The 23355-nt window shown below is 36.6% G+C and overlaps 1 protein-coding gene across 4 annotated transcripts in view; it reads right to left on the bottom strand.

Annotated features, from left to right (window-relative positions):
- Positions 1 to 23355, bottom strand: part of WAC (WW domain containing adaptor with coiled-coil) — a 63424-nt gene that overhangs the window by 26877 nt on the left and 13192 nt on the right. For all 4 annotated transcript variants that reach the window (XM_074866820.1, XM_074866828.1, XM_074866847.1 and 1 more), the window contains 4 exons: positions 11168 to 11274; positions 10285 to 10400; positions 9728 to 9840; positions 7921 to 8229 (listed from right to left, as the gene is read on the bottom strand). In XM_074866820.1, the coding sequence (XP_074722921.1) occupies positions 7921 to 8229; positions 9728 to 9840; positions 10285 to 10400; positions 11168 to 11274 (645 nt within the window). The remainder of the gene's footprint in view (positions 1 to 7920; positions 8230 to 9727; positions 9841 to 10284; positions 10401 to 11167; positions 11275 to 23355) is intronic.

The following is a 23355-nucleotide window of genomic DNA, read 5'->3' as shown; positions in this document are numbered from 1 at the left end:
TGTAGTTAGACTCATCTTCACAGTTGAATTATTTTAAGCAAAGAAGCAACTCGCTACTATATTATTAATTCACACAGGCAATACCTGAGCTTCAAACCACACCACCATACCAAACAGCTGGAATTATTTTTCACCCATACTGCAGTTTTGAACACAAAATAAACTGACTCAAAGGCAAACTCGAGCTAACAATGCAGTGAAGGCAAACCTGAAGACCAGTTCTGGGTGTTTCCTCATTTCTTGAATAAGAGGATTCAAAATATGTCATACAAAACCACTGAATTCCCACAGGTCTGTAAAAGTACTTTAGTTTGGGTGAGCTTCTCTGCTATAAAAATTCAAACTGGATTACATCAAAACAACACAGTCCAGGTAATTCTTTTATACAATATGGAGCCACTATTCTGTAGTTGTATCATTGCAGGCGTTTTAAATATGTGTTAAAATACACCTGTGAATGATATTTTTTGTACCATCACCCAGACTAAACACCTAGAGAAAGTGATATTAAAAAAGTATGGTGTCTAATGCTAACATTCCAATCTTTTGAGATGGTTAACATTACAAAATCAACAGTTCAAATATTATGAAAGAATACATCTCCATGATCATGACTATCTACATGTACATCATATTGTAACTCCGTGTTATTGAACATCATAGAGGATGCAGAGTACAATGAATGCTCAGAAGATCAGTGCACTTCACAAATTAAGTAATTTAAGTTATTCATGGTGAAATAAAAGGTATAAACCTGTTTCTGCCAAAAAAAGTTGTAAAAAAACATAGACTACAGATTAGTTCTGTACAATCATACCTTTCATTACCTTTCATTACCTTAGTTTAAACAAACCTATCTTACTCCATGGCTTCCAGACTGGATGCTTGATTTCACAGAAATAAATCAAAAAACACTGTCGATAAAACAAACCCTCTAAATATTTACACATTCATTTTTGTATAAAGGTTTAAAACTGGTTCGATTTATGAAGCTATACAGAACTTGCAAGTTTCACCTTTAAAGTTAACACAACTAGTCAAAACTCCTCAAGACAAAGTGTTTGTTTCATAAAAATCCTGATATCACTCACTGGGGTGCATGCATTTCCCCTGCTTTTTCCAGAAACAGAAGCAGAAACTTCTCACTCCCTTTTCTAATTCCTCTTTTTTGATCTGCTTTAAGAGACTGTTTCGTTGTGTATTATGCCACACAGTTGTTTACTTTTCTACATTTAAACACGGTTTCCTAGTTTCTAAAACATTTACTAGGATTTTTAAAAAATGCTTCAAATTATACAGTCCTATAATTCCTAAATGCATTTGAAGCCTCAACTGTCATGAAACACAGTCAAAATGAACACAGCATACTGAGAAAAACTAAGTATCTTTACAAATCTTAAGTCCTTAAGTGTACCTCGGATACACTGGTCTCTACACCTGTGTGAACCTAAGTTCATGTTCATTAACTAACTACAGTATTATTGCAAAATAAGGCTTTTGATTACACAGCAGTCATTCATAAACCTAATTTGAACCATTAATACATCAGACTAATGCTGAACCCTCAACTAAAGTTTTAAAAACAGAAAATGCAAATTTGGTCTGTATCTTATACAAAAAGTACTCTTAACAAAAGATGAACTATGCTGCAAGGCCTGCAGAAGTCTTAGACTAGGACTGAAGTTGCCTGCTATTGGACAGGGCAACTCTGCAGCCTCTTCATTGTCAACACCAATTTCCACACAAAAGCTATACAAACGACTCTTCAACCTCATATAAAATTTCAGCTATTAACATGAAAGTCCCAAGAAAAACTTTTTAAATAAATAAAGAAGAATTAAAACCAAAAGCAGACCATAGCTTACTGTGATCTTTTGAACTGTTGAAAACTTTTTAAATTCAAATTTATGCTTTAGCTCTTCCTCGGAATAAATTAAAAATAAGATTTTTTTTTTTTAAATTGTGATTTTAAAAATATGACTTTGTACCAATTTTTCCATGATAAGCTAAGCACATTAAAGTTTCAACTTCTAGAGTGTTTAGGAAAACTTCTAAAAAAAATCCATTCACTTTGTTGTGACAATATGAAAATGCAGTATGCTTTCTGACAATCATGTAAACAAGTTAATTAGATGCAGCCTATATATAGAACTACAATATAGAACTAAACAAGTTTCTGGACCATCAACTTTAATCATATGGAAAAAATTAAGCAAGAAATAAAGCCACTAAAAAAAAAAGTGGAGGAAGAAAAAGTAATCAGATGTCAAACAAAACCAACTAGATGTGGATATTAACGTGAAGAACTCTTAATTGGTTTTACATTAAAATGGAGCAGGACAAAACCTTTGTATAATGAAAATAATTTTTGAAGACCACAATGATTAGGAAAGAGCTTTCTATTCATAACCTACTCTGCTGGAACATGACCTGCAATCACATCTTTTGGACAAAAAGGAAAGAACTCCAAGTTATCAGGCAGTACTCTCCATGACAAGAACCTGTAGGACAAAGGTGCGTCTTTGTTGCAGATTTCAAAGGGGTATCTGAACTGAAGTAAACTGGAGGCTATTGCTTGCCCCAGAAACATTATGTTAAGTCAGAATGTAAACATTACACTGTGTATTTCCAAGCGGTGTGTTTTTTTTAATAACAGTCCAAGTAATCCTTTCAGAAAAAACACCACAGATCATTCTCAGCAGTTGTGCCACAATGTTCTTCAGTTACAACCTAGATACAAGAAGGCAAACACTTAGCTTCTCAGAGTTTGAGGCAATATATTAAAATGCTGCTGAATCTTGCTGTTACCAATCTTTGCCCTTCATGACGAGAACCTTTGTTCCTAAGCAAACAGCTGATCCACTAGTGAATCTCATTCTGAAAGGCAATTCTCAGTCTAGTATGTTACAGTTAACAAAGTTATTCAGACTAGGTTTAATGCAGGGGGAGAAAAACTAAGTCTTTTGACTGTTAATCTACTCTGTTTCATGAAGAGCTCTTGACACCAACACTCCTGCATCTCTGTGGTACCTCAAGGCACCCTGTTGCTGAAGTCCTTTAAGTACCTGTTCCTAGTACTTGCTCGCTCCCTTCTCGCCCACAGTGCGCCAAGTTATTCAGGCATGTTAGTGTGACAGAGAAGTGAGTGAGGAAAAAGGAAACAAAAAGAGGAAATGCGTTTTTTGTGCAGTAACTTCCTCCACAGTCCTCCTCCTGACAACTAACATACTAGTACTCCCTATATGAGTAGCTTTAAAATACTGCTATATATAGTTTGCCCGTATTCTGCCGTATATATGGACAGCTGATTTATTTCACAGAGATCTTTTATAATGACATGGGAATTAACCACTACTGTTGACTGGATAATTCCCAAATTATCAATGTGATCCTTGGAGTGTTCCAATATCTTTTACTACTGATGCAATTTTTAAATGCCATTTAAAACAAAACCAATGTATTCAAAGTCCTTCAAATTCAACACTACAATATCACCCAACCACTCTATTGTGAGCTTGAGCTGTATCTTTGTTCTGCTAGAAACAGTCACGCACGTGTGCTCTCGCAGTGTGCTCTCTGTGGGAGAAAAACTGCATTACAAATTTTTCAGAAATTCATTGCTTTATTGCCGCATAAACCTCACCATTGCTATATGGATTAAACAACTACCACCTAGAACAGCTAACTGAATGGCCTGATTTACTGCTGATGATTAAGAATCGTAACACATTTATCCGTGCTGGAACACCTTAAGTGTATAATCCACCAACTAAGTTCTCTGAGCAGTGACAATCACATCTACCTTTTTTACACAGTTCAGTTCTGATCTACTAAGGACATTAAACCACACCAAAATATAGAAATATTTAAAAGCAATGCATTTTGTAAACACATTTGGCCAAATGAAACTATGGCAGCAGCAGTAACTGGGTTCTCAAATATGCTCAAATTATCTAAAAATACAATTTCCCTATTTTTCTTGTTTGGATTACTCCAGCCTTAAAACTGAACTTTCACATTTTATCTCTGCTGTCAAAATAAAGTAACAGCAATGCTCAGCAAACAAGTGTAAAGTACTGAAAGAAACCTCTAACAGTCCCACTAGTGTAATTTTTCTAACCACTGTATGAATTGAGTAATATACTTAAAACGGCAAAACGCGGCCAAAGAAGATGCAACGATACCAAGAGCAATGTTAATAACTGACTGCTAAAGACTAGCAAGTGTTACGAGTAGGAAAACCACAGGGTGAGAAAGGATGAGGAAGAAGCTCAGCTTAATCTGTCAGCATCAGGGTCACAACGCACCCAGCATGGCACCGGCCGGCTTGCTCAGTTTTGTCAGGAAAATTTTAGAGTATTGCTGTACTAGAAATAGAAGTGCTGCCTGATGGGACTCGGAGGAAGGGTATGAGAAGTATCCTACAGACAGACACACTGTTAAGATATGGACAATACAACATTTCATTCAGTAACTGAATTAGAAATAGGAAAATGTGATGTGCCCTACAGATAAAGCAGCCAAAAAGTAGGAAAAGCAACCCCACACTTTACCTGCATAAAGCACTCACAGTGAGCACAAACAGAAGCAGCAGATTCTGACTGGAACATTCAAACCAAAGGGTAGAGGTCAAATAGTTCCCCAGGAACTCTCCACTACTGCCAGCCATTGAGGGCAGAGGACTACTGCTAACAGCTGAGCTATAGTTCAGCCAGGGATTTTATTCAATCTCCTTGTGGGACTACAACATACCCCTGCAGCAAAAGAGATTGAGCTGAAAAAAGTGTTGTTGTTGGTTTTCGTGGTTTTTTTGTTCTTTTGTTTTTCACAACTATTACTGCATTAAAAAATACACACTAAATACAGAACTATTAAAACAGTGGTACATATACGCTGGCATAAGGCTACCAGCAACACATTGACAAGAAGCAAGAATTCATTTAGGCAAGGACTACTGCACACACTATTCAGTCATTTGGACCAACCTATTTTTATAAGCAGAAAATACCGCTTTACCTCTTTTTAGAGAGGGATGGCACAGCTAGTGAACAGAAAAAGATCAAAGGCTGTTTGCTTCATACTAGTTAGAAATAAACCCCTCAAACTATTTTCCAAAGACACTTTTAGAAAACTGTGAACTGGCTCAGGACACTTTTTTTTCATTTTGTATAACATCTACAAACAAAACTTCTTTTAAACACTGCATACCTGTAGTACTACAGGTTCACAGTCACCTCTGGGAAAATGAGTAACAGAAGCAAATTATCCAAAAACATCCCAATGTATAGCACTGCTTCCTACCTTCTTTTACTTTTAAATACATAAAATGCTGCAGAAATTTTATCAGTCAAATTTCTTATTTAAAAGAAAAAAAAAAAGAAGTCCAACATTCACAAAATAAGAAAAAGGTGAAACTATTAAACATACTCTTTGAATGATCTCTTATCATAATATAAGCTGCACTGAATTTTTCTGTTTCTGTAAGAACAGAGGTATTCAAGCAACAAGTGAAAACTCAGATTTTCTGGAATAAGTATTTCAAACTTAACATTCATCTATTCAATTCTTCAATTACTAACTTTCTGTAATCCACCCTGTCTCAAGCTCAGGAAGTAATATGTTTGCTCACAATGAAGTGCCAAGGCAAGAGTATTACAGAGAATCTATCCATTTAACCCATATAAACTTAAAAAAACTACACAGGAATACAGAAATTAAGTGATTATTTAATATGGAACTATCCATGGTAACACAGATTCTAAAGTAAGATTTACAGTGTCAAGACAGCCCTGTGCGATCATTTTCACTATTCATACCCAATTTTATGTTCTCAAATGAATGTTGTATGAAAGAAACACTAGAGCTCTCTGACAACATTTGTAGCAGTTGTCACAATGGGAAATTCCTTCAATTGCAGCAAGATACAGTTGCTCAATTGAGTGAAATCAACTAATAAAGATATGCAGTAAAACAAAGGAAGAATATATCCAGTTTGAAGTCTGATCACGCACCAAACAGGAATCAAGTACATGTCAGAACTGAGTAATAATAAGGGTTTTCTTTAAGTATATTTTTAAAATAGCAATGAAAATAGAGAGGATACGCTAAAGGAGAGGAGAGGAGAGAACACCTGACATGGATGTTTTGCACTGTCATGTTTAAAAGTGCATCAAACTGGAATCAAAGCATAGAGGCTGAACTGGAACAGGTAACTATGGTATTCAGTACAAGAACATGCATAAACTAGTACACCTTACTTCTTGCTTTACTGTGTTGAATAGAAAAAGGCTTGCTGAAAATCTTCTGTTCCTCTGCAGTTTATAGTCAATATTCATGTACCAGGTCATGTAAAAATTGCACAAAGTCTCAAGAAAAACATACAAAATTTGTTTAGGTACACAATTTTCTTGCATTGCAGTATCTGCCAATGTATGCTATTGTTTGGGTATTTTGGATGGCCAAGTGCACTTATCACTGTGCAAAAGCTAGAATTCTTTAATAAAGAAAACTGGCAGGCGGGAAAGCAAATGCAGAGTATAAGACCAAAGTCAGACCCGAGTCTCTTTTGTCTTTTTAGCACTGCACTATTCTTCTGTAACTAGACAGACTTGCACATACCAACAGGGCAACAAGCCATCTTTCAAAAAAGAATTCAGCGTCATACTAATTAAGCAACAGTTTAAATCAAAACCAGACATGTTTCTTAAAAATTACTTTTTCCCCTCCCAAAGCTCCCAAAATAGAATTTTCTTATATGCTGTTGCTCTCTAAGAAGGGTCTAGAGCACAAGTTTTATGAGGAGTGGCTGAGGGAACTGGGGTTGTTTAGTCTGGAGAAAAGGAGGCTCAGGGGAGACCTTATCACCCTCTAGAACTACCTGAAAGGAGGTTGTAGTGAGGTGGATGTTGGTCTCTCCTCCCAAGTAACAAGCAATAGGACAATGGCCTCAAGTTGCTCCAGGGGAGGTTCAGATTGGGTATTAGGAAAAGTTTCTTCACCAAAACGGCTGTCAATCATTAGAACAGGCTGCCCAGGGAAGTGGTGGAGTCACCATCCCTAGAGGTATTTAAAAGATGTGCAGATGTGGCACTTAGGGACACGGTTTAGTGGTAGACTTGGCAGTGCTAGGTTAACAGTTGGACTCAATGATCTTAAAAGGTCCTTTCCAACATAAATGATTCTGTGATTCTATGAAAGTATCACACTATCACTAGTAAGACACATCTCCATTCTCACAATCTTCTTGAGCTCCTCTTTCCTCATAACGAAGTAAACCCAATTAAAAAAACAGACTTCTGAAGGGCCACAAACAACACACAGTGAAGTCCTGATCTTCAGTTGATGATTCTAAACGTTTTTGGTACCTATTATACAGAAATACAAACTTTCAGCAGCTTTAGAACTGGAGATCCAGTATACCACAAGACACAGATCAAAACAGAATAGCTGTTACAGACACGTAGAAAACTGTTGCTTTCTGCAAGAATTGAACTTGTGTTTATTGAAAAGTTTGACACTGGCATTCCAAACAGTAACAGCAGTTCATAAAATATAACGGTCCAAAATGGTGTAACTTACATCCATGTTAAGAACTCAAATAATGGCAAAGATCCAAAAACAACATGAGGGAGGACAAAAATTAAAATATGTCCTACTAAGATATGTCTTTCAAATTATCATTTGAAATTATAATTTGCAGAATAAGCCAGTGAACAGCAAATATTGCCGCATCAATTTGGAAGTTATGTAAGATACAGCAAATATGGTTTAAGGGGAAATAAACACATCAAAACAGTAATCTGGTTCTAAGCACACAACAGGAAAAAAAAATCTTTACATTCTAGAACTAACACACTTTCAACAAGCAACGCAAATGCAATGCATCCTCTTAAATACAAACAGGAATTTCATTAGACATACCTTTTCTCTCTGTTTTCTGTGCAGGGATGGAAGATGTGGATGTAGGCAGTTTTGATAAAGTAGATGCTCCATTAGCATCAAAGGATTTCTTTGGCTGGTGATCAGATTGTAGAGAAAATGGACTAGGAGGAACAGTGCTTGGGGTAGCAGTTGGATGAACCACTGGTTTGATGGGATGCTGTACTGGAGTAGAACTACTGTGAGTCTCTGCTCTTGGCAGTCTGTAGTCTCTGTCATTGTGCCTGCTTGTTTGAGATAAAATATTCTGTGGGAGCATACTACTGGCGTCACTGGAATGCTTGTCTTCCACTTTTTTCAGGATTCCCCGAGTAACATTGCAATAAGAAAAAAAGATTAAATTAGAAACTTGTCTAAGATTGCAGTGACTTTGATTAATACAGCTGCATGTCAACAACTAGAGCTGATTGAACATCTTATGATTAAAAAAAGCCTCAAGTACATCAGCATCAAAGAAGGCAAAATTTAATTTTACTCACTGACAAAATGCATTTTCTCTGACCTTTGCTTGATTTAGCGTTCCGGTTAAGCACTGTGTTTTGATGAAAGGCTGCTTTATAACAAGTGTTACAGTCAAGTTAACTTTTGAAGTCTCCTAAAAAAATCTAAATCAAAATCTATTATTTCCATCTTATATTTAGTGTGAAGAGATAATTCGTACTGTTTTTCTTTTGTTCACTGAAAATCCTGAACATTGAGTATGATTTAATAGTTTCAAACTCTAGCCTTCAAAGAATTCCACTTCAACTCACTTGAGTACTACTACAAAGAATTTACTTTCAATTGAATTAATTCAAGACAACCATATATTAAACGAGTGACTAATCTGCATTTGTCATATGATCATAGACTTTATGCTACACAGGGAACATACCAACCAAATATAGAGTAATCCTTTTTATTGATTCCTAGATTTTCACCTGTCACAAAACAAATAGTTACCGCAATATGCATTTCTGCTATCTTTTTGTACCATACAGTATGTTTTAGCATATGCAGTATGTTTCAGACACAGAAAAACAGCCCTTTACTCATCTCTGCCTTGTCAAGTCCCAAGCAAAGGGTGGGGGGACAGGACTGATGACAAACATAGAAACAGATTAATACCTTGGCTTCTACTTTTAAACCATCCTGAGAACTATGCTACAAATTCACCCAAACTACACAGGCACATAGAATCTCACAGTACAACCATTTCCCAGAAAAAACTATCAGAGATTAAAGCTAGGTATCAGGAAGAAAAATTCCAAGTAACAGAAATTCATACTCTGGGAAAAGGCTTTGCTAAGAGTACTGGCATGGTAAAAATATGCTTTCAATAATATACATAAGTCTCTGAAACCCTCAATATCATAATCCATTAAATTAGCTTATTATTTTCAGATGCGAAATCAAGGTTTTAGAAGAGACTTCTGCATGTCTATTTTTAAGCTCAGACTATGACATTGACAGGGCTCAATGATCACAACAGTCCAACTATACCATGAACTGTGCAAATTGTTTCAATAACTACCTATAAAGATAATTAAATTAGGCAGTAAAAGCTGCAAAAAGGAGTACCACCATGAAAAGCATTAAGCAAGCACTGTACTAGTAAAGGCTCAAAGTTATTTTAAGAAACAACATTTGAGAGAGCTGTCTGCACTATCCGCTTTGGCCTTTTTATATAAAAAAGGTGAGAAAAACAGCTAAGGAAAGGGATTTTTTTAAAATTTTTTTTTTTTGAGTTTGGAAAAGAAAACAGCAATGCAAACAAGGCAAGAATATATTACTGTAAAAAACCACATACTTCCACTGGCAAACCCACTGGCAGCTGTCGCCTGCATCACCTCTCTTCTGTAATCCCTATCTTTTGGAAAACTGTTAACTGACATTTTGCTCGCTTCTTTTTGTCTCTGCTCTCTGAAGAAAAGAAAACACAAGTTAAGTAAGAACTTACATCATCTAATAATATAACACTTTCTACAGGTGAAGTTACATGATATGAATTAAACTATCTTAAGGAGCTTTCTGCTGAAGATGGAGTAGGCAAACCCTAGTCATTGCTTCCTTACACCAGTGCTTGTCAAAGCCCCCAATATACCAGTTCAGCTCACTAACATTGAAAAAAATTTGAACCAAAAGACAAACAAACAAGCAAAAAAACCCCACCAAAACCCAAACCAACCATACTTCCTGCTCTAAATCATCAAGGGATAAAATACATGCCAGAGGTCATGGTAAGGGTAGGAACACAGTAGACTTGGACCACAGTCTTTTATAGCAGTAATCTGTTAGATAAGATCACTTGCTCTTAAGAAAGAATATTTGTTCTTTATACAATGAAAAACAGACACACACATATACCTTTCCAGCCACTCTTTTGGTTTTTCCCATTGTGAAACTTCTGTTCGGCAGTTGTAGTAGTACTTTTTGCCTGAAGAGCTGATGTGTTCAGACCAATCATCCGCAGAATCATATGCCTTTAAAATACAAACAGTGTTGGACAAAAGACTACTTGAGAGTTTTAATATACAAATTTAAAAGCTTCCACCATTTTTAAAACTACATGGCGTCCTCATATGCACCCATAGCACTGCTTTCCATTTACACCATCTCTAAATGCCTGTTTCGTTTTGATAGCTTAAAGATGTGACCACTATGCTCCTGTTGCATTCTGCAAGTTTCCTCTGTTTTATTTCAACCAACCCTGAAACAAAATCTAATAGTATGTTTAGTGGGATACAGTAATATCAATATTGATAACATTAGTTTTCTGCACCTTAATACTTCCCCCAAAATTATGTTTTCAAATTTTTTCTATACTTCACAAATTTACCTATTTTTTTCAGTGAAATTTTTAACAAACACCACCCTAACTACTAAAACTTGGGTAATAAAGTGACTAAAATTCACAACGTATCTTAGATCAGTAAAATCATACTGTCTTCTCTAGATTTACCAACAAAGTTCATGCAAAATACTTCTCTCTATATCTACTTCATTTAAACAATCTAGTGTTTGAAAATTCAAGACAGGTACCTCAAAGCTCCAATGATTAACAATTAGAATAGTTTCACAACATATAACAACTGCAACTTGGGTTTACAGAGTGTTTATAAAATAAAGACTGATGCTGGAAAACTCAATGAAGCAGGTGATGTATGTGCTGCCCATTTTAGACAAAATCATGAAAATACACTACATATGAATGGGGTGACACAGGGAAAAATACCAATCAAATACTCACTGCATCAGAAGTTTTGCTTGGATTATTGCTGGGATTAGAAGAATGTGAATTTGAACTATGAAGAGCACTGTGGTTATGTGAATTTTCTTGTGGAGAGTAACTGGTCCCTAAAGGAAAAAAGAAAGACTGTTCGCCATTGTATGTTTTTGAAGAAATCAACCATCTGCATTCTAAGAAGGTGGAAGGGAAAAGGAGAGGGGAGAGGAAAAGGCAAGTTGCCCACAGCCTGGACCACAGCACAGTTCAGATGGAGAAGTAAATTAATTTTCCTGCACCTCAGTCTCTGCAATATAGGTATCGAAATCCAGAATACCAAAAGCAGCATTTCCCAAACGGCCACCTGCTTCTGGCTTCCCTAACAACTGCTTCTCACAGTAACCTCATTTTCCTCCTCGACATGAAAACACTTGAACACAAAAGAACATCTGGGAAATGAGAAGGGAGATAATTTTCAACACCTTTTACATCTACATTTGTGCCTAAGCTCAAGGCATCAGTTACACCTGAACAGTTTTAATTACAATTAAACAAGGCCATCCATTAAACCCTTTGCAATCTTAAACTTCCTGCTCTTAAGGCCTCCCATTCCTTGAAAATTTCTAAGCAAGTAAAAACTCTTCCATTCTTCCTTGTATGATTTCCTAAACTTTAAATGTTCACATAAATCACACTAAACTAAGAAAAATTGTTTTCTTATACATTTCAGGGAAAAAGATATTCCAAATACAACAGTCTCCCTACCTTTATCTTTCCCCTGTCTACTGGAAGAAATACCCAGGGATATTACATTAGGCACCACTAGCTGCACATACTGTATAGCAATCTAAATATGAAGTCCAAGTACTTTGCAAATGGCAAAGACTGTATCTTACGGGCAACTACAATAAAGAACAGTCCACTGATAGTGGACTGATATGTGGGAGTGAATGGAGCCATTAAAACAAATACTTTTTTTCAAGTCTACTGAGAGCCACACACACAGAAGATGACTGAATGACGTATCACGGTGCAGAACGGGAGAGATTATAATGCAAATTCTATCTTCTGAGCCTTCTGACTACACAAGCATTAACAAAATTACTATTTCAAACTTATTCTTCCCTGCCTCTAACCCTGTAGATTAAAAAAACACTCCATCAGAAAGCAAAGAGGTACACCATGACTAATCTGTTTAGTACTGTACAAAGGTTAAAGGCTGATTTGCACACACATGAGTTATTGCAACCTGAACCATCAGTAGCTCTGAACCTTTTCCTGCACTATTTTGGCTAAAACCATGTGTCATTCTCTTTAAAGATCTGGGGGTAAAAAAAAAAAAAGTCTTGTCCTCAAATACAGCCTTCCAGAAGCAAGACAATTAGTCCTATATCAAAAGTATCTTGCATGCTCAGAGCCAGGTGGAATGACTTATCATGGGGGTAACTTAAGCTTGTCAAAGCAATACTCATATCACATGCTTGTGATGCACATGAACAACAACAAAAAATTGAGCTTCTAGTGAATGATGTGACTTTACACGTTATGTACGTTAGAAAATTTCAGAACTTAGACTTTAATATACATTTATAAAAACAGACACATTTAATTACCCTAAACGTATGCAAGTAGTATATCGTAATTACAGGACTGTATTCCTCAATCAGTCACACCAACATCTTATTTTTTTCTTTTAGACACTGAGTATGGCGTGAGATAGATGTTTAATATTTTTATATTATTCATTCTGTTAACAGTCTGTATTTATTTACTATACCCTTCCCAAACTCTCCTGAGATAAAATTGTTAAAATTTCTTCATGTATTTCTGTAGTTTACTTAACGCAAACACAGTAGTTAATTTCTACTGAGGTAAAATCATCTCCCTTTTTAAAGGAAAAAAACAAGATGAAAATTTACCAGATGGCTTGTTTGAACAGTTTGATATTAGTCACTTCAAAATTTCAGAAAACACCAATGTAGTAAGTTTACTGTAATCCCTTACCAAGGATGCAGTAAGACCACACTTTGTTCAGCACACTCAAGATGTAGTGGTCTAAATACACTGCCACAGTGAATCTAAACTAACACACATTTTCCAAACATGAGTAAGAGACAACAACACACATATTAAATCAACAAAATCCTTTAATGCCAGTTCTATCCAACCCATAAACAAGGCCCTCAAACTCACTGAGCAGACTTTCAGCCCCCACATGGTCTAACAGTTCAGCAGCATCCCCCCACCATTTCACACTGTTCCCTGCCGCCCTGGTTCCCAGCCCCAGTACTGAGTGACAAAGCACCTCAGAGTGAGTATCAGAGCGGCTGCAGCAGTCACACCCACCTACAGCTGGCCCCGATAGCAGAAGCACCTACTATGCGGCAATTTCTTCCTAAGGGGCACCTGGGGCTCCCTGCACTGAGCTGCAGTCCTCCCAGCGGAACTCCCAGGCTGCACACCCATGGACTTGCCCTGCATCAGGGATCCTGCCCTACCTGAGCTGGCCTCAGCTACATAAAAACTGACAGTGGCTGCTCCAGCAATACTGATTGCCTCAGGTTGCCAGGGCAAGCTACGTGGACTTTTACAAGGGCCAACCACGATTACGTGCCCAACAGTGTCTAGGACAACTACACAGTGTAATTACAGGTGCTGGCTCACCCCCATACCTCCATTTTATTTTATGCATAATACCGCTTTGCTTTTGGATCAGTACCCAAACTTCACAGGAATGAACATATGAAAGAGCTGCTAAACTGATATTTGCTGTTGGGAAGCTTCCAAGACCAAAGCAGATGATGCTCTGGAGAACAAGAGTTTTAGGCACTTCATACAAGTTAAGGGCTTAAAGATCATATGTAAACACCAAAACCGCTATCACAAAACTAACTACATATTAAAACCTTGCTGCCTCAGTATAAAAAGGTACATACCTGCATAGCGGTCACCTAGGAATTCTGACAATGCAGCCAAGCAAGCACTGCCAGCTCAGGTTGCCAGGGGAAGTTGCTCAAGATCTTTAAAAGCCCACCAAGTTACAATGGTATGCAGAGAGCAATGCGCAAGTGGAGGTCTACCTCTAAAAAGAAGGGGGGTTCCTCTTACTTATATGCTAGCTTTCACCATTAGCAAAGCCAAACCCCAAGCCATTTTAAGGTGGCTGTGACTTGCAATCAGCTCTATGCCAGGCATGCAGCTGGGAGACAAAGTAGATCATGAGAACAGGATCACTAAGATTAGTCAGTATCCCAGAAACAGGCTTGATAAGGTAGACAGCATGCCACTGTCCCTCAAGACGTTCCCTTACAGCACCTCTCACCCTTTCCTCTTACATTTAGACCTTCCCTACTAGTCCCACTTTCTTCAAGAAAGAGGAACAAAAAGATTGTTTTTAAAATGCTTATTAGCATACATTAAGACTCGGCAATTGTAAATATACATCTTTGTTGCACCATAGGGAAATTCACACTGTGTTATAAATCCTCCAATTCAGTTACAGAACTCTCCACGAAAATGGTTACTGCACCATCACTGTGACTTTCCTCAGCTTAATCATTATTTTGGAAGTAGTTAAATCTGGAAAGAGCTATTCCTAACTGGAAGATGGCCAAGAAGGGCATCAGCACTAGAGTTACATAAAACTGTAGTGGTGCAACTGTGTGAGCAAGCCTTCACTAACTCTATCTCTAGTGATAAACAGGTCATAGGACAGGTCACAGTCAAGGTTAAATTATCATAACTATCTTCAAGTCTTTCAAACAAAAATCCAATCTTCCTCACTAATGCATGAAAATCAGCAGAAAGCACAAAGAGCATACTTCTGAGAACCAATTCAAAAACCAGGCTGTGACTTAATGCCTACTACAGATTTGAGATTCTGCCATGTCAAGACTCACTTTAACGTTTTTGTAAGTAGTTTCCAGATCCAAATTGCTGAATCCAAGATAGTTTGAATAGCACAAGGGTTCAACTACGCTGGACTCGGAAAAAATATAACATAGGTGAAATAAGAATCTTCCATTTTGCAACACAGTCAACTTCCTCTGGTATTTATCACATTTAATTTATGTCTCCATTAACATCACTCCAACTCTGTGAAATTAAGGAAATTTGAAATTTTGAATTAGCTAAGGATCAGACTGCTCTAATAAAGCAACTGATTTCTCTCCCTCCTCCCCCGCCATCTTTCAAGAACAAGTTGAAACTCTTTCCTTTCCAAAACCTATACCCTTTTACTAGCAACTACAGCATCCATTTGTAACCAGCTAAAACAAATTTTCATGCTATTTGATTAGAAGAGTCAAATACATCACTGTGCATTCCACACCATCTTTTGGCAGCCAAGTGTCTTATCCTAATTAAAACTCTCTTTGGCTCATAATATTATACATTATCATGAACATAAAATCTCCAACTGAAATGCACAAATCGGAACACTGAGACACATTAATCTTCAAAAGATAATCTACAATCCAGATCAGCAAACAGTAAAAAACCAAACCTATTTTTCATCCTCTTCAAGCAAATGTACACTGAGAAATTAGACAGTAAACAAGTTCACACACCTCCATTCACACCCAAGATTTTAGCCAGGCACAAAGAGTAAAATTACAGTAGTTGCAGTAGTATAGTGTTGTACTATACAACAGTTAACTTTATACAGTCCAACATAGATAGAGCATTTATGTTTCCTTCTCAGTCAGACAAATACCTCGTTAATATCCTACCTCTCCTTTTGTCCCTAATAAAAAGCATCAGTGCAGATAATACAGAGGAAAGTTTACAAATGCTCACCAGCTGGGCAGGAAGGATGAAAAGGTGCTCCCCAGCAATAGGAGTGCTGTAACTGGAACTCAAAGGCAGTCCAGCCCTTCGCTCCCTCCAGAAGGAACAGGGATTCAGGAAGGGCTCTAGGAGAATTGTCTTTTCTGTGCCCAGAAACCAGGCATATGGAAGAAACACTGGGCAGCAGGAAAGCTAGGAAGTTCATTCTACCTGTTTCAACTCCATACATATTGTTCTATGACTCCATGTTCCACCTCTTAGCTAATATGCAATCAAATTCATTAAACTAGAGACAATATTAGAACCTGAACTTCCTCAACAGAACAAATACTGCCCAACTGACAGACACTAATTATTTGTTAAGAGAGAAAACTTAACAGCAACATAGTTTATGGTAGTGATATTTTATGGGATTAACTAATTAAAACTTGTTTAAACAGTGAAAATGATAGAAACTTATCTAGGATAAGCCTAAATTAAAATGAAGTGTATTTCAACTGACAACTTTGTTACTTCAGTGCAAATCTTTGTGCAGAACACTTTCTGAAGTTCTGCATACAGGAGGAAAAAAACTAACACAATAGGAATACAATACTCAACATCTCAGCAGTAACTGAAGGGCCTGTCATGGCCATTTTTATTTGCCACATGTAAAAGTAGTAAGACAAAACACTATTTTTCTTCACTGCATTTTTATGTGGCCTGCTGTATTGAAGCAAAATATGGCTGCCTTCCATAGGCAACTAAAAGCATAAAAACTTGCAATTTTTCTATCAGAGCAATGGCCTCAGAGAATACACCAACTGCACAGTAACATTTTCCAGAAATTCATAACATACTAAATTGAATGCACAGTGCTCTGCCAAAAGAAAGAAAATCTAGCCTGATCACTGTACTGCCCAATTACATACTTATTATGCCCCCCGCCCCCGCAAATGTTTTATACCAGTCAACAAGTAGCTCTACTGAGCAAAAAAGCTTACAAAGACTCACTTCCTCTCCTGCCCTCCTCTCCTACCATATTGCCTATCCAGGACAGCAAAGTCTGTGCCGTTTTGTAATGTTTGAGTCACAGGATAATTGTCCCAACGTAAAGAAGTTTTCATCTTCTCCAAGTTACCATTCACACAAAATTTCACGGAAATTAGTCCAAAATGTTAGTATAAACAGATCAAGAGTCATACATACATTAAGTGGGACAAGTGACCAATACGGGATGAAAATGATACTGTGAGCATGCAGTTTTCTTCATAATAGAACGTTTATTCTAAAATAGTAGTAAGAAAATGACACCTCAAGAATGAAAAAGCCAGCACAGTAAACCAATGAAAATCAAGGACTCGTCTTGTTTTACTAATGAAATACTCAAAGAATGTCAAGATATTACTGATTATTAAAATGAAAAAGATTAGCTTCAAATTTTATCTTACACATTGCATAACGTAACAGTAGCTTGCTATTTTACTGTCTTCTGCCTACATTATTATTTTTAATTAGATCCGCTCAATTTATTTCAGAAACTGAAGTTTAATTTTAGGGCAAACAGTACAAACTGCTCTGGAAAGAAAACCAGTTATCTGCCCATCAAAAAGAAAAGCAAAGGACAGTACTAAAATGGCTCAAATTAAATTCTAACTTCCAAGTTCTCAAATAACAATTCAGGGATTTACTACTCCAGCAGCTAACAGGCACACTGTTTTCCTAGGATTGAACTTCATTGTAAATGGATGTAACAGCTTGGTTTGTACTCATTGGTAGAACAGATATAAACTTATTTTTGCCCAACCATCCCCTTCTAGTTTGCTCCTTCCCTTGTTACAGCTACAGCAAAATAGTTAAATAATTTTGGGGTTGTATTCTTCCTCCCCTCAGCCTACCTTGTAGCAGCAGTGCAACATTTGAACTTATACATAACTTAGAAAATTATCAGATTCACTGAACAAGGTCCACCGAATCCACTGAGTTTCTGAAAGATCAAATGTCCCAAGTCATATCCTTCAAAAAAGCCTAAGGGATGAAGCGTGCATTTCCACTGCATTCTGGACAAATACCTGCCAACTTTCTTCTTCAAAGAAAACCAGTATATTAGCAGTTTTCTTGATATCTCAACCATTAAACCAAAAATAAACAAAAGATTGGACAAATAATTTTACCGTCACCTGTAAAAACCTTTATTCTTTATTTGTGACGAGCAGTAAGCAGTATCATCTGAAAGAATTTGCCTGTTTCTCCTAAATTAAAGTAAGTTCCAACCAGCTTCTAAAACCCTTCTGATAAGACACAAAGGTTACTGAAGTAGATACTTTTAAACATATTGAAATCTACAAGTTGAATTTATGTGAAATTGAGAACTATAGGTGGACAACAAATTATTCAGTTTTACATTTGCTATTTCCTCCCTTTCGGTTCACGTCACCTAATAAAAAAAAATGCTAGCAACAATGCTTAACATCTCTAAGGCACCTATTTTATTTGAGATCAATTGACTTGAAAAAGCAGCTACCAACTTTACCCATGGAAAATATGAGAAAGTACTATATAAACTTCAGCAACACAGTCATACTCCTGTCTAGCTCATGACTCCAGAAGATCTCAATGTGTTAAATAAAAAACAAACTCCCTGCTACAGCATCACTGATGACAGTCAATTTTAGTGTCTTTTTAATCTTGCAACACTTATTAACATTATCACATTTGTATTGAGTGAGACATTCCCCTAAAAAGAAAATAGAGGTAGTTGAGAATAAAGCCAAACTATGCTTTCATTCTTGACTGTAGCCCAGAAAACATTTATATCTCTAATACAGTGTAAGAGAGTGCACAAGAGGTTCTTCTGTCCTCAAATAAGAGCTTCATACAGAATGGGGCTTTTTAATTACAACACAGAAAAGTGTTAAACCGACAGCCAGAATCCTTACCACAAACTAATAATGGTGTTATCTTAACTCCAGCATGGATCAGCACAGTATATGGGCAACAGACTTAATTTCCCCCTTCCAAGCCCTCCCCAGCAATACATCATGAAACCCAAATGAACAGCCCTCCCATGAACATACTGTAACACAGTACTAAGAAATTCAAGTTTGGTAATGAAAGTCTAACAGCACTGCAACGATACGCTCTCCTACCTCGGACAACAATACTGCCACAATCTGGATCAACCCAAAGAGTGAGCAGAAGACTGTCTGCCACTGGTTCATGCCTCAGATTGGTCTAATACCTCCTCAAAAGATAACTACACTACATCAATACAGCAAGAAAGGTGCAAATGGGATTTCAGGTTATGTCAAATAAAGTATATTAAGGTTTTTAAACAGGGTCGTAAGTAGAAACTAACTTTATGACTAAGCACCTGATAATAAATAAGCAGTTACCAAAAAGACGGAGAAACTGTTTGCTTTAATAGAAAAAAGTGTGTGTAAAGGTATATTTAGTGCACATCACCAAAAAAATAAATTCACTTCTGTCAGATCTCTTGAATCTCTATTTCTGCAACCACTGATACACATTAAATGTCAGTAGATTATTCCAATTTTACAAAGTTTTTCTCTCAAAACCAAAGGAAAACTAGAGAACTCAAGACACTAAAAAATGCTCAAATGTTTTCTGAATACTAGGCTTAAGCATTACTAAAACTGGATAAACAAAGCCCTTAACATTGGGGGGTGGGGTTGATGCCACAAGGCATTCATTCAAGGAGCTTCCCAAAGCACATAAAACAAAGACATTGGAAGAAGTGTTGATGCTTAACAACATACACCTCAGTGATGCAAGACGGAAATTGCTTACGTGCAGACACTTTCTAAAAACTGGGTTTTCCAATGTTTTAGGGTTACAAACAGCACAGTAATACTATGAAAGACTGAGATACCATAAACTGGTCATCACTGACAGAAGTCTGAATAAAGTCGGGGTCATGAAAAACAATTTCTGCTTACAAAGGAGGAAAAAAAAAAAAGCAGCGGCCAGAATACAGCTCAGACTACTCCTCCATTTTCTATGTATCAACAGCACCAAATTCATACTCCCACTCAGAAGCTCCAATCAATCAAACAAGGTATGACAAGTTAATCTCCCTGACAAAATCCTCCGAGCAAAAATAAGATTATATGAACGAGGCCATGTTGTTTAGCAACTCTCAATTTTAGTGTTTTGGGGATAGTCTCCTGGGGACAAAGAACTTCAAGCAGAAGATTCCGTGAACACAATATTACTTACAAATTAACTTGCAGGAAAGTTTCCATTACTCAGTTTAAAGTAAGGACCATGAAGTTGCAGCTTTTTCTGAACACAGGTAGTGCTATGCAGTGACAAATGCTTGCAACCTTAATCCCACCTTAAAAGTTCCCTTTATTTCAACTGAGCATGCACCATAGAAGCAACAACTCTACAAGTACATGAGAGTGTAGAAAGACTAAAAAAGGAGTCCCTATTACAAAACACTACTGCAGTCCTGCAAAAAGATTAGTCACAGATGTAACTATCACACTTATATCCTTAATAAAAAGGCTGTGACAGAATCAATGCCTAACCACATTAAAGGGGCAAGAACAAAAAAGATACTGTGTATCTCCCTTCTTAAACGTGTCTTAAAAATACTAACTGCAAGTCACATTATCTCAAATTCGTATCTCAAGATACATCAAATTTGACTACCCTCCAAAGGCATGCAGAATTTTGACTCTTTTTTTTTTTTCTATTTTTATTTTGTAAGCTAACACGAGAAAGCCTTATTCATCCTCCAGCTACTCAATAACCCTATCTGACAAGAACCAAACTCCACTTCAATACAAGATCACTCCTTAAACGCTATTAATATTTGCCAGTTGGAGAGAACTTTGCTTCTCTTCTAAGACTACAGCAATATCCATGAATTTGTTAGTAACTCATCACAAATGAGCAAGCTAACTTTAAAATATTTAGTATTAGAAGCAGCAATTGCACAATAGTCTTTTACATGATAAACTGTGAAACGATTAGGCTCAGACAAACTACTCTTTCAGTCCAGGACATCCTATGCTACACATATATTTGTTACAGTATAAATATGCAACTAGTATACAGATTTTCATTTTATGCTTATTTAATCTTCAACTGGGAATTGTTTCTGAAAAGAAGAGATCTAATAACACTCTGAAAAAACCCCAAGTCAAATCAATTTCTGCCGCACAGAAGTTCTTCATGAAAAAAAAAAGGAATGCTGGCCCAGGGCTTGGGGTGGGAAGGGAACTGGCAAGCAAGGATAGACCTAAGAATTAATATATATAGTGTTGTGGTTTTAATACGATGGATTCACAGCTATAGTTTCAGGCTGGATGTTTAGCTCAGTTTAATAAAGGTATTATGCAATAGGGTTTTCAAATATCTAAAGCACAATAGGCAACAATTCTTCCCTCTTCCCATTAAACAATTCTTAAATACTTACTTAAAATCCAACTGGTCTTTCCTGGAATTTCCTTACTAGAGGAAAATATGCCCCTCTACAAAAGCTAAAGTTATGTTTACAAACTGAACATCTATTTTACAATTGTCTGGTTGCCTGAGTGACTCATTTTATTTCCCTAGTTAAGTAAACACTCTCCAAAGGACTATACAGAGACTGCAATCATTAGCATAGGCAGAGTTTTGCCAGTAAAAGAGGTGAACTTTACACCACTTGAATTTGAAGAGGATCATATTAACTCTCATATTAAATCAAGTAGAAATAGTACTCTTTCAAAAGGAATGAGGGGTTTTGAAAATTAAGTGTACGTTAACCTGTCAGTGGCAGGTGTCTGTCTGCATGAGCTAACCACTCAAACTACTTAACTAGAAGAGATCTGAACTCCCACTGATGTTATTCAAGGGGGACACCTGACATGAACACAGCATCATCCAGAACAACTTAACTATGTGAAATAAACACAGCAGAAAAGAAATAGGTAACATTTCCTAATTTGTACAGAAGAGTTTATGCACAAGTGTTCGTTATTTATAATTACATGCCTTAACAAAAAAAGTACTGGGTTTTTTCCCACATTTGGGAGTGAATAGGTATGTTTGAAACATAATAAATGAGATGAGCCATGCAGATCATAATTTCCTTTCCCTGTTTTTGCTACTGATAGAGATGAATGATTTGTAACTGTTACTCTAACAAACTCAGTAACAAATCTACCTAGGAAAGCACTGACAAAGAGTGTTGCTTTGTAGGACATAAACCAGCATGATATTTAAGAAATCTAGGAAACCAAGGGAGAGGAACTAATCTGTGTAACTGGGATGGAGCTGTAAATATTGCACCTTAAAAGTATTTTCGGAAAGCCCAACATGCTTAAATATAGCAGATTTCTATGATAATATGGTGAAATACAGAAAATTTTTCTTAAAAAAAAAAAAGCTTAAAAAAATAATCCTACTAGCAATACTGAAATTCTTACAGCAACAGATATAACAGATTTGAAAGAGGGGCAGGAGGAATTTTTTGAGAAGTTTAACCATGCTGAGGTCTTTTCCATAAGAAAGCACCAATACTGGCAATTTAACACAATAACTTAGTCTGATTCTAGTAAAGTCTAATAGTAACATGCCCATTACTATGGATACTTTTTCAAACGATGTTTTAACAAAAAGGCTGATCTTCAGATTTCTGGAATAAGCAAATTAAAGAGCACTACTGTCAAAATCAAAATCACTGTAATCTTTTCAAATCTTTAGGTACAGTTAAGAGAATAAATTTGAAGCTCTCACTTCACTGAACAGGCCAGAAATTATTCAAGGTTTTGCTAAAGAAAAAGTATATTTTAACAAATATTTTTAAGTATTAGCTGATTGCATTTTGTTTCTGCAGAAATCTGCATGTTCAGAGTTTATAATTTCACAAGCTTTTCTCTGCTAGGCAGCTTCTCACACAAAACAACTCTACAGAGTCATGACAGTGCCAGTTTTGAAGTACACTCTTCAAGGGAAGATAGAAAGTAGTAGTAAATTCAAGATGCATGGTATTTGGGATTAAACACACACATAAAAAGATGACACAGTTATTTAAATACATTTTCTTCCTTTTAATTTATCCAAGTGATTCAACATCATTCCCCTTTCAGGACCTACTATGTGGAAACTTCTATTAGCTGAGCTCTACACACGTGTAAAAGAAGATGTGCCTCCAAGCTCTAGTCTTTCCCAAATGAACAGGGCAGCATTTGGGGTTTTAATACCTGCCCATGAGGAGGCACAGATGAGCCATTTTTGTTTACACTTTGAGTAGCTACATCAACTCCCTAAAAGAAAGAAAATGGTAAGAAGGACTTTCATATTATCAAATTAACTGGACCCACAAAAAAATCCCAACAAAAACACACACGCACAAAAAAACCCCCAACAAAAACAACAACCCACACTGATTTTATAGTAGGAATTTCCTGAGCCACAAAATCATATGCCTT

Source organism: Strix uralensis, chromosome 1, assembly GCF_047716275.1.
Source record: "Strix uralensis isolate ZFMK-TIS-50842 chromosome 1, bStrUra1, whole genome shotgun sequence".
Lineage (NCBI taxonomy): Eukaryota > Metazoa > Chordata > Aves > Strigiformes > Strigidae > Strix > Strix uralensis.
Note: the sequence above shows the minus strand (reverse complement) of the source record. Positions and strands in the feature narration are given on the sequence as shown.